The 12874-nt window shown below is 35.8% G+C and overlaps 1 protein-coding gene across 11 annotated transcripts in view; it reads right to left on the bottom strand.

Annotated features, from left to right (window-relative positions):
• Window positions 1–12874, bottom strand: part of LOC111048178 (neogenin) — a 267521-nt gene that overhangs the window by 192629 nt on the left and 62018 nt on the right. For all 11 annotated transcript variants that reach the window (XM_039442940.1, XM_039442944.1, XM_039442937.1 and 8 more), the window contains exon 8: window positions 10275–10437. In XM_039442940.1, coding sequence (XP_039298874.1) covers window positions 10275–10437 — 163 coding nt within the window. The remainder of the gene's footprint in view (window positions 1–10274; window positions 10438–12874) is intronic.

Raw genomic sequence — 12874 nt, 5'->3', positions numbered from 1 at the left:
TATTATGTTGAAAATTAATAAATTTGAAGCTTACATAATTTCCTAAAATATTCATTTAAGGCTGTGCAAAGGCTAAAAATAAACTTTCTACTGGTGATATTTCTCAAAGTTTTTCGATTTGCATATCATGAAGCTATCAAAATGAAAAAGTTTTCTCAAGAAATCATTTTTTTCTGATCATACTTTTTGAGATATGAGCGCTTAAATTTTAAATTTTTTGGACAAAACATTTCAATTTCGGTAAGAGATAATCTATCCATGAGATTTAGAGGATAGATCCTTCATGGTATTGTTGATCTAGTAAAACAAATTTTTTTTGAAAATATCAATTTTTGAGAAAGTTATTCAATTTACCAAAAATAACTCGACCAAAAGTTATTTTTAGTAAATTGAATAACTTTCACAAAAATTAATATTTTCAGAATTTTTTGTTTTATTATATTAAAAATACCATGAAAAATCTGTCCTCTGAATCTCATGGATTTATATCTTACCGTAATTGAAATGTTCTGTACCAAAAATTTAAACTTTAGGCGCTCATATCTCAAGAAGTAATGATCGGAAAAAAATGTTTTCCTGAGAAAACTCTTTTATTTTGATAGCTTCATGATATACAAATCGAAAAAATTTGAAAAATATCACCTGAAGAAAGTTTATTTTTAGCGCTTGCACAGCCTTAATGTTTCCTGCATCTTTCATAGTTTTCGAGATTTTCGCTTTCAATGGTATGCCATTTTTGAAAAAAAACGTATTTGCTTCCAATTTGTTTCAAATAAGTTCCCTCAATATGTTCATGATCTCAATAATAGAATGACTTTTTTATTTGTTGACGTGGCGAAGTTTGGACAGTAATGTCCACTCTACCACTTAACTACTTCATATGATATCATAGAGAAAAGATAGCAAAAAAGACATCCCATGGTATAGGGTGTTTATGTTTCAAATTTCACTGTTAACTCAAGCTGATAGTCATAATACTTATTTTTCGCCACACTGCACAGAAAGCAGCTGTTTTCCAGTCCCTACGTAGATCTGAAAGACATTGTTTGCAGACGACTCTCGTCTGACGTCAGAACAGGTTTCTTTCCGGCTAAGGCCGGTAAGAGTGCCCTTTCCGGCCGCTTTTTGAAAATGTTTGAAAATGTGTTTGGACAACTGTGCCATATGGTGCATTGTGTTCAGAAGGTTGAGATCGGAAATTTCCACCCCACTTTGAGTACCCTACGACGTCTGGTTCTTGAGATATGATACATCAAAGTTCCCCCCCCCCCTTATAAAACATTCTTATTCAATTTATTATTCTTATATAGCTGATGCCAAAAAGTTAGGCGGCTTCATGGATCACATGGTGTAACCTACTCACAGCTGATGTAATGCATCTATTTATTGTCTCTTTTGATTTAAAAATAATCACCTAAGCCAAGCTAGATGACAACTCTACTTGACAAGATCAGCTGTTGGAACGCACAAGAGACCCACGAAACCGCCTAACTTTTTGGCGTCAGCTATACCTGCAGTGTGGCGAAAAATATCGTACGCGACTCTCTCAGAAAGATGTTTACGGTATTCGGATAACATATTCCCGGGCTCGGCAAGCCTCGCCCGGGAAACTATCCGCATACCGTAAATACTAACCTTCTGGGCTTGAAGCGTTATATACTATTTCGAGAATCTATGTGACGCTGGTAGTCTCTCATATTGTGCCACTCTTACACTCCCAACAACACACTAATAATAGACAGTAGTCGACAGAAATCGACTTGAGTTAGCAAAATGTCGGCTTGGAAATTGAATTATGAACGAAATAAACCATGAGATAGATATCTTCTTAGGCTAGCTACACACACACACACATATCGATTTTTGTTCGTACGATCTTTTGCCGTCCTTATTAATTTTTTTAAAACAGATGATTTTTGTCAAGTTCCGATTAATCTGATAGAATTTATAAGGACGGTAGAAAATCGTACGAACAAAAAACGATGTGTGTGTGTGTGTAGCTAGCGTCATGTTATCTTTTCTCTATGATGATATCAAGTGACTGTTTATCTTTCAATTTTTATAACATGTTGGCAATAAAATATTATTCATTTTTACTTTCCTTGCCCTATTACCATAGGTAAGGAAAGTATTGCTTTTCCAAAAAAAATTAAGGTACCCTAATTTCAAGTTTTCTATACGTTTCAAAGTCCCCTGAGTCCAAAAACATGATTTTTGGGTGTTGGTCTGTGTGTGTGTGTGTGTCTGTGAACACGATAACTCCATTCCTAATTAACCGATTTACTTGAAATTTTAAACTTAAGGTCCTTATACCATGAGGATCCGACAATAAGAAATTCAATTCAAAATGGCGGATAATGACTAAAATACCATGTTTTACACGGTTTTCTCGAAAACGGCTCTAACGATTTTCTTCAAATTAATACCCTGTAACAAAATCAATTTTTCTCAAGAATATTACAGGGCTCCTGCGGTTTTCTCAGAAATGAGACTCATGTCAGTTGATAGAGCTTATAAATAGCATAAGCTCTATCAACTGACATGAGTCTCATATCTGAGAAAACCGCAGGAGCCCTGTAATATTCTTGAGAAAAATTGATTTTGTTAAATTTCTATCACAATTTTCTCAAAAATGACTTGACCGATTTTTTTCAAATTCATACCCTGTATTAGTTATTTATCAGCTCTTTCAACTGGCATGAGTCTCCTTCCTGGTAAACTATTAGGGGGTCCACCCCATCCTTGAGAAATGGACTTTGTAACCTCCTGCTCGTGCATGAGGTAGGTAGGTAGAGCAGTTTATTCAAAAGAACACAATCATAGTAGAAATTTTTATTTATTGAGACTATTTTTATTTATTGAGACTATTTTTATTTATTGAGACTAAAGATTTACGGCCAGTTGCACGTACGTCGGCTAATGTTTAATAACGATTAACTTAAATATATATACTTTAATATGCTATACTTTAATCGAGATTAGCGCTAACCGATGCAATTTGGTTGCACAAAACAGAAATTTCAAGCGATAACGCCGATTAAACTAACCGGCGTAAAAATTTTTAATTCTGATTAGTTAGCACAATTTTAACAGCGATTAGTTGAAACGAAGAAAATTTGGATGCACAAAGGTAAAAATCGAAAATACGGTGGTTAAACTAATCGACGTAAAATATTTTTAACAGGCCATTCACGGTGAATTAAATCCAACTAACGCCGGTTAGGTATCTACTGATAGTTGTCTTCAAATTAGTTTTTGGTAAAAAACCTACAAACTTCAAAGTATGAGCTAAATATATGAATGGTTTTCATCCGTTAATAGAATAGAGAAGTGTATTTAGCTGATATTAGCATTTAAAATTATATTCTGATTTTTGAGGTTAGTTTTCGTTCTGTTGTCGTCTGCAGATAGCACTTGACACTGGCGACAGAGCATTTTTAAGGCGCATTCCTAATGAATGGTCACCGCTTCAATAACATAACCTCAATTTTGTGCCATTTGTTCAGAATAATAACATCTGTCGGTAAAATTACAGTGTTGCCGGATTTTGAAACAGTTAAAATCTTGATTAGTTAACCGGAAAACTTAATAGGGATTAAAAACTAACCGATCTTTGTCGTAGTCGTAGTCGAGCAGTCGTACAGTAAACATCTAAATTAGTGAGTAGAGTAGCTTTCAATAACAGTGAAAAGTAGGTCAATAGAATAGTGTTAGTTTAACATCAGCTATATAGTGTAGTACCATCAACATTATAGTGTGGTGTCTTTTCAACAAATGCAATCACCAAAAAAACCACCATATGGAGTGATTCCAGAATACGAAGAAGAGGAGGAGAAAGAAGAAGGAGAGGCGTTTCAACAACAAAAACAGGACCAGGAGGTGGAGCTGCAAAAAGGTAATAATATGAATACTATAAGTGAAGTTATGGCCAATGAATTCAAAAAGGATATTGAGGAACTATATAATAAACTCTTGGATTTTAAAAAATGGGCTGCAGTTGAATATGAGAGAAAGAAACTTTTAAGAGTAGATTATGATAGATTTTCAGAGATGTTAGTTGAAACAACGGAATCTGTCGTTAGAATCGAAACAAGGGCTATTACTATCAGTCAGTTGACAGAAAATCTCAATTCAGGTGCGCCAAAGTTAGAAGAAACAATAGTCAGCTTAAATAAAAAAATGCAGGAAATCAGTAATAAACCACCCAGTTTTGCTGAAGTGATTAAGTTACCAAAGAAGGCATCAACAGCAGAAAAAATAGGAAACGTAAGAAGAATCCAACCTAAAGAGCATGTACTTCTTCTAAAACCTACAAAATTGGAATTGGTAGGAGATAATGAGAAGCAGAGTAGTGAAAAAATAAGGAAAAGTCTGAAGGAAAACATTCCAAAGAAAGAAAATATAAGAGTGAAGAAAACTGTTAATGTTCGAGGCGGCGGCCTTCTTATTGTTCTGGATACATTGGATGATAAGAAAAAAATACTAACAAACAAAAGCTTACAAAAAGGAGGGATAAAAATCACGGAGCCTGCAAACAAGAAGCCAATCTTGTACGATGTCCCATCAGATGTAAATAAAGAGGAGCTGTCAGAGATCATCTATGAAAAGTATTTCTATAACTCTGGAATCCAAAAATAAGACTGTCAAAGGCTGCGTCCCATCATTCAAGTTAGGCCCAAGAGATAAAGATACCCTTCATTGGGTGTTTGAATGCGATCCTGAAATAAGGAAGCTGATAATTAACAAGGTAAAGCTGTTTATCGACTTTACATGCTGCAAAGCCAGCGACTATACTGTAGCTCAGAGATGCTTCCGGTGCCATGGGTTTAATCACGTGATGAAGCATTGTAAAAAAGAACAGGATGTCTGCGGGCACTGTTCAGTTATAGGACATAATTCTAAAAACTGCCCTTCCGAAAAGGAAATTCCAACTTGTGTTAATTGTAAAAAGAATAATAAGCCAGCTAATCATAAAGCCAATGACGCAAAATGCCCATGTTATAGAAGAGCACTGCAACAAGTTATTGATAGAACGAACTATGGGATTGCTTAAAAAAATGAAAAATAGGATATTGAAAAAAGAAACTCCAATTAAGCCTAGCATCAATAGAAGAGAGCCGTCGACTATTGAAAATTCTCTAAAAAAGATAAATAAGCTACACGTAAATAAACAAACGTCAAAAAGAAGAGTATCATTGATTCAGAATTACAGTGAATATTCCGATACTAATTTAGCGTTTGCTTACGTAGGAGAAAATAAGATTTGAGTCTCAGATGGATTCTCGCACGTACTAAAGTCAAAATCGTTGACGCTAGAGGAGTGGTGTAGCCTTGAGCCAATTAGTCTACAAAACAAATGCTCGGCGATCCTACTGGAAACAATCAACACGCCTGACAGTAAACAATTAATTCGGAATTACTTGTTGCCAGTAAATGATTATAATGCTCTAGAAGAAATTAAAAAAGTGCTATTGGAAATAAATGAATGGGCATCAATGAATTATCCACTTGTCGTAGGCATAGATGAATTCAGCCAGCTAGCAGAATTATCCTCAATTGATTTACTCAGTTTTATCTTATCAACTAATCATTTGAAATATATATTTTATCATAGGGGCACTAACAGCATGAATTTTCTCAATATTCCAGAACCAGATCGGCCAGAAGAAAAAGTATGCCCAAGAGGTTATCTACCAGAAGATAGCAAGCACCATAACTTTCTAAATTGCATGATTGAATTGAAAAATCTTTTACAGCAATATGATAAAATAAACGCAGATATTTTCAAAGAAGCTCTTTTAACACTTCGAACCGAAAATCTTCATGCTTCATCGTCGGTCTTCAGAGAAATTGAATTGAGGAGTATGAATGTTTACGATAATGAATTGAAAATGTTCCTTCTACCAACTACTTCAAAATATAGAATGGGATTCAGTATGGAGGGAGGCGGAGCTTACGTATCATTTGACAACAGTTCTCGCAGATTTAGAACCAATGAAAAATATATTATGGTTAGTCGAGACACTCAAGTGATGCTTAATGAGGAACTGTTGGATGCTGTTTCGAAAATTGATATATCTCGATGCAAGATACCAAGAATCAGATGGATTGATGGAGTTCCAGGGAGCGGAAAAACACATCTAATTGTTGATAAACATCGACCAATGGAAGACCTCATACTAACTCAAACAAGAGCCGCAATCAAAGGAATAAGATCAACTATACAGGAGAAACACGGAAATGAATTCAACTCAATCATCAATTCAAATTACAGAACCGTGACGTCGTTTCTAATTAATGGCTGCCACAAAAATATAAGCGCGTATTCATCGATGAAGCTGTCCTTATGCACGCCGGCTTCGTGGGATTCGTCTCTGAGCTGACAGGCGCAGACGAGATAGTACTGGTTGGAGACTCAAAACAAATATCTTACATCGAGAGAAGTGGTTTACCAGCAGTCTGGAAAAATATTTCTGTTTTCGCGGATCCGGATTCTTACCAATCAGTAACCAACAGGTGTCCAATGGATGTGTGCTGTCTGTTGTCTAACTACTACAATGATATCTGCACTACAAATAAAATTATTCGATCAATTAAACCAACAATAACTAACGGAGAACCTCACAACCTACAACCACAAACTTTAATCCTCACATTCACGCAATCAGAAAAACAAATGGTACTGGAAGCTGTTAAAAACAAGGCTCCCGCTGGCTCATTAACAATACTAACTATACATGAAGCTCAGGGTTTAACGTTTAGAGATGTTATCCTAGTGAGGAAAAATACTAAACCACTCAAGATTTACAATAGCATTCAGCACATAATAGTAGCACTTAGTAGGCATACCAACTCATTCAGATATTTAACAGTTGGAGAGCAAGATCTCATGCTGTCATTAACTCAAAAAATACAATCAGTTGAGGACAAGGATATCTACAATTGGCACACAAATAATTATAAACACAAAAACAAAAATGGCTGATTTGATGGAGGATTTGGATTTATTAGACATTGAAGACTTTTCGATTCCAAATTCACAAGATGTCAACAATACAATCCAACCTTTCAACTTGAAAATCATCAATTTCAACATCAGAAGCTACAATAAAAATTTTGAAGAATTTCTTATTCAACTGGAAGACCTGAACGTGGATTTCGACGTGATAGTCTTAACGGAATGCTGGATTGCTGGTGGTGTTTCCTTGAAATCAATTAATAATTATACCTGCCACAAAACAGAAAACAATATTCTACAGAATGATGGAGTAATAATTTATGTCAAATCCGACTACTTTGTCGAAATAAAAGAAATTGCAGTTAGGCAAGCCAACTGTTTGAATATGCATTTAAAAATTGGGAAAGATACTTTTGTTATAACAGCGTTATATAGATCTCCATCACACTTGGACTTAACAGAATTTCTCATTGATCTGAGGCAGATTTTGGATGATAATGGAAAGCATTTTCACATCGTTCTAGGAGATTTGAACATCAACACAAAAGAACCAAATCAGCACAGGCAACTTGAAGACTATGATAATCTACTCAGTGAATATGGATTCCTACATTGTATAAAGAAGGCAACTCGTATTGGAAATAATAGCGCTTCATGTATAGATCATATTCTGATAAACTTCAAATATAATACCAATAGTTTTCCCAAATTCTATCACAGATCATTTTATAACTATTCTGGGAATAAAATATGATGCGGTGGAACACAATCACAACAGAAGAAAACCTACTATGAAAGTATTGATTATAATAAACTTTCATTAGCACTAACGAATGAGACCTGGAATTCCGTGTACCTGCAGGAATGCGCTGATAGTGCTTTGAAGAGAATGATAGAAATACTGAAGAAATACACAGAAGAATGTAAAGTTATTAATAGAGTATCGCACACAAAAAGAAAAATTAAGCCTTGGATTACAAATGGATTAATTACATCAATAAGGAAGAGAGATAAATTACACAGACAAAGCAAGAATAATACAGCGAATCTACAGCTTAGAGAGTATTATAGAAGGTACAGAAATCTACTAACAACTGTAATAGAAAATGCGAAGAAACAATACTTTTCAAGGCGATTTGAAACTTCCAGCAACTCTAAGCAAACATGGGAAGTAATAAGAGAAATAACCGAAGTGCAACGGCCAAGAACACAAATCCACCAAATCAACTTGGAAGGGAGAGAATTGAAATTGGGAGATGATGATAAAGATATGGCAAATTCTTTCAATGAATTTTTTATTAGTATTGGATCAAAACTGGCCCAGGACATTCTAAATAGCGATTGTAATGGCGCAGATGAGCATGCGGCAGCTGATCAGATAGTCTGCCGGTCATTATTCTTTACACCTGTCAGTGAGGACGAAATGATAAAAATCATTAATAGTCTTAAAGCTAATAGTGCACCTGGACTCGATAATTTAAAACCAGATTTTTTCAAACAGAATAATACTATACTTGCCAAGCCTTTAACACATATTGCAAACAGAATTTTTGAGGAAGGTGTTTTTCCACAGTGTCTTAAGGAAGCTGTCATTTGTCCAATCTTCAAAACAGGAGATAAGAAAGATATGAATTGCTACAGACCCATATCATTACTCAGTACATTATCAAAAATTTTTGAAAAGTGTATCAAAACAAGACTGATCAGCTTTCTTGAAAAAAATAATCTTCTATCGCCAAACCAATATGGTTTTAGATCTAGTCGCAGTACAAATGATGCTATCCACTATGTGACCACTCAGATTGCCGATAAAATAAACACTGAAGAGAAACCATTAGCAGTATTCTTAGATTTAAAGAAGGCTTTTGATACGGTGTCACATGACATTCTTCTTTCAAGGCTTGATAACTATGGAATAAGAGGAGTCGCATGGAATCTTTTCAAGAGCTACCTATCAAACCGAACACAATGTGTCAGAGTCAATGGATGTATAAGCAACAAGCTGACTGTAAAGTTTGGAGTGCCACAAGGAACAGTACTAGGACCAATTCTTTTCTTCTCTACATAAATCCATTATGCAACATGGTAATAAATGGATCAATCACCACCTTTGCAGATGATACTGTTATACTGTTCTCTGAACCGACCTGGGAGATGACCTGGAGAGAAGCCGAGACTGGACTTCAGAGGGTGTCTCGCTGGTTGGCTGAAAATCTGCTAACATTGAACCATGAGAAAACCTTCTTTCTGACCTTTTCGGCGACTCAACATGGACAGCCAACAGGAGATGAGATAGTAATCAAGAATCAATGGAATAACACTTCATACACAGTTCACAGGAAACAGTCACAGAAATACCTGGGAGTTACTATGGACTCTTTTCTGCGCTGGGATCATCATCTCAATGAATTATGCGGGAGACTGAGGAAGACCATCTACAGATTCAGGATTCTGAGGACACTGGTCGACAAGGGATGTCTAAGAGTTGTCTACTTCTCTCTAGCACAGTCCCTCATGCTGTATGGGATTGTGGGATGGGGAGGTGCAAGCTTCTTGCACATTGAACCGCTCCTCAGGGTGCAGAAGCTGATCATGAGGGTCATCAACCAGAAGCCTCCACGCTATTCATCAGACCAGCTATTCAATGAGTTTGACGTGATGGATGCAAGACAGCTTTACTCCAAGGAGATACTATGCAGATTACACAAGAACCCAACAACATTTCAAACTAGAAACCACAACCACAACACCAGATACAGGAATCTTCTCATCACCAGTGTTGCAAGGAAGGCACTATACCAGAGACATTTCAATCATTTAGCACCAAAATTATATAATCTACTTCCTGCAAACTTTAAACAGATTAATCTTCCTAGAAAGTTCAAAGCAATAGTACACAATTGGTTGATGAGCAAAGGAAGACAGAACATAGAAAACATTATTTCAAATAACAACTAACCACCTAATGACTTACTAAACACTAACTAATTGATAATACACACAAAAAATTAACAAAACCTACTCTAGAACATAGTACGCCATAGTGGTGTAGGTCAATTTCCACACAGAAAAAACTAAACAAGTAGAGAACACATTATAAGAATCTTTTGTAACTAACTATTGTATGTAATATTGTAATTTATCTAATATTTTTGTAATTGATGTTGTAGTTTTAGTTTTTTTTTGGGAAATAAGGATTTTTTTTGTGGAACAGAAATGAATCCGTAAAACTAACGCTGATTTGTTAATCGGCGTTAATGCCCATATTTAACGTGCAACTGGTCCTTACTTTATATGAACTTGAAGAACAACTTACCCTTTAACGAGTTGCATGTAGTCCGTGTTTACATTCAGTACTTCCCCATTCTTCAACCACTGCACCTTGGGCTCTGGTATACCATAAACTTGGCAATCTAGTTCAATATCATCTTTTTCTCTAGCTGTCCTATCAGCTGGTTTCCGAATGAAACTTGGAGGCACTGTAAAAATAAAGATCAAAAATTAAAGAATGGAACAAAGTAGTTGTAGATAAAACAATAAATTTGAAACCCTTAAATCATAGTAATCTTCCTCGAATGTTTTTTTATTAATTGCGTGTAAAGTAGCCTATTTTGTTCAAAATGAATTGACATTTTTGGATCTTATTTTTGGGTGGTTATCTTTTGGACAAGTATTTTGTTTCTGATCATTTCAAAAGTATTTCAAATCCAAAATTCAACTGATATTTAAGGCGGCTCGAACACTTGAGCAATTTTAGTGCACGACTACATGAGAATTTTTCTCACCTACAAATGCAGGGCTCTCCAACCCACGGCCCGCGGATAGATTTTGTCCGGCCCGCCGAGAGTTATTGCTACAGATTTAAAAAAATATATATTTATACACATTTTTGACAAAAACTGTGAGTTCAGTACTCTTCTCTTACTAGCCACTCCATTTATTAATAAGTGTAAAATTAGCTGTAAACAAGCAGCAATCAACCATCGCGAGATATTAGCAAATGGTCTGCACGGACTGTACATGTCTCTCCCAGAAAAATACTCTAAAAACATAAAAAACCATGCTCAAGCTATGTTTTCTCTTTTTGGATCTACCTTCAAGTGTTAGCAGACATATTCAAAAATGAAGTTTGTTAAAACCAGATACAGATCTTCCTTGTCAGATGAACATTTGAAAACAATTTTAATGATCGTAACCACAAAGTTTGATCCTAAATGGGCGGACATTCTAAATGGAAAAGAAATGCAATCTTCTCACTAAAAATAAGTATTCTCTTTTAGCTTGGTAACTTTCTGTAAATTCGTGATTTGTCAAGTTGTCTTATTACTAGTAGAAAAGTTATTATCATTTTGTTTAACTTGCTAAATTCATGCATTGTCAAGTTTACTTATGACTTTTTTACACTCAATAAATTGGATTTTGTATTGAAATGGAATGAATCGGTTTGTTTCTTCCTGTTTTTTTTTTTAAATAAACCTACTTGAAACTCTTCATATTATTTAAATGGAAATGTAATAATTTTACACCCTTCAAATCCCCTGTCGTGTGAGTCCCCACAAGTCAATTTCCACGTACATCCTTGTTATTGGCCCTCCAAGCCTCCCAAGAATTAACAATGTGGCCCTTGAATAAAAAATGTTGGAGACCCCTGTACAAATGCATCAACTGTTATTTCATTTGTGAATGAAGTTGGTTTGCATGTGTGGTCATAATCTGCTCGCAACAAGCAACCAACAATACGCAACTAGCAACTTTGCTTCTGAATGAGGTTTCCCATTCATTTGCCTACTAAAGCAATATGAAAACTAAGTCACCTGTGTAGAGCAGACACGCGTCTCTCGTGACATAACAAGCTTGACAAAAGGCAGCAAAGGTCGCTAATGTTACCCAACTCACTCAAATGCCTGCTTGATATCTTCTCTCTATTCTCTATTGAAAAATAAATTTCAAAAATGAAAAAATTCATCAATCGAATTGTTATCAACGAAAATGTCCGGAAAGCGTCATTCAACAGCAAATTTGTCCTATTTATTGAGAAATACAAAATGTATTTATACTCCGTGCAAAATCTTCTTCAGACTTGGAGGAATTTGCGGCGCAGAGAAATGGAGGGAGATCAGCCAATTGCAGTGATGGATTGAGTCATAGGTGGAAGCGCAGTTGTCAATTTGTCGAATAGAGTCAGTCGAGTCAGTGATTGAAGAGAGGAAACTTCCTAAGTTTAACATGAGCGATTAAATACTCACTGGAAATTAGAGAACGCTGGCCAGAACACAACGGCAACATAGCAGCCGTTGTATCCCTGCCGCTGTATGCCTTCTCTACTGCGCATGTGCATCCCAAGTCAAAAGTTAATTTGAACGGAGTATAATTGTACAGTGGAACTCCAATTATCCGAACTCCGACTGTCCGAATCGCCGATTATCCGAATCACTTTCAGAAAAAAATATGTCCAAAAAAGTTCAAGTGCGCTATTATTCTTCCCACCGCGATGCCAGTGTTTGCGCGTTCGCTCACTATTGTCCTTCCCTTGTACATAAGTACATTTTATTTATATTTAAAACACGTGAAAATATCATGTTTCTTTCATTTAATTCAATAAAAAAATAGTGCAATATCAAAACGTAGCTTTTTTCTCCCCAATGCCAATTTAAAAAAAAAACTCCGATTATCAGAATATTTGATTATCCGAATGGGTCCCGGTCCCCATTAATTCGGATGGTTGGAGTTCTACTGTATTCACTACAAATGTGGTAAGGCGGGCCTCACGAGCGTCATACTTCAGCCGGGACCGACAGTTTAACGTGCCCATCCGATAACACGGGAATGAACTGTTCAAAAACGTTTGGTGATGAGCGGGTTTGTGAACCGGGGATCTTTAGGCTGCTACGCGAGCACTCTATCCACTAGACCACG

This window comes from Nilaparvata lugens, chromosome X, assembly GCF_014356525.2.
Source record: "Nilaparvata lugens isolate BPH chromosome X, ASM1435652v1, whole genome shotgun sequence".
Lineage (NCBI taxonomy): Eukaryota > Metazoa > Arthropoda > Insecta > Hemiptera > Delphacidae > Nilaparvata > Nilaparvata lugens.
Note: the sequence above shows the minus strand (reverse complement) of the source record. Positions and strands in the feature narration are given on the sequence as shown.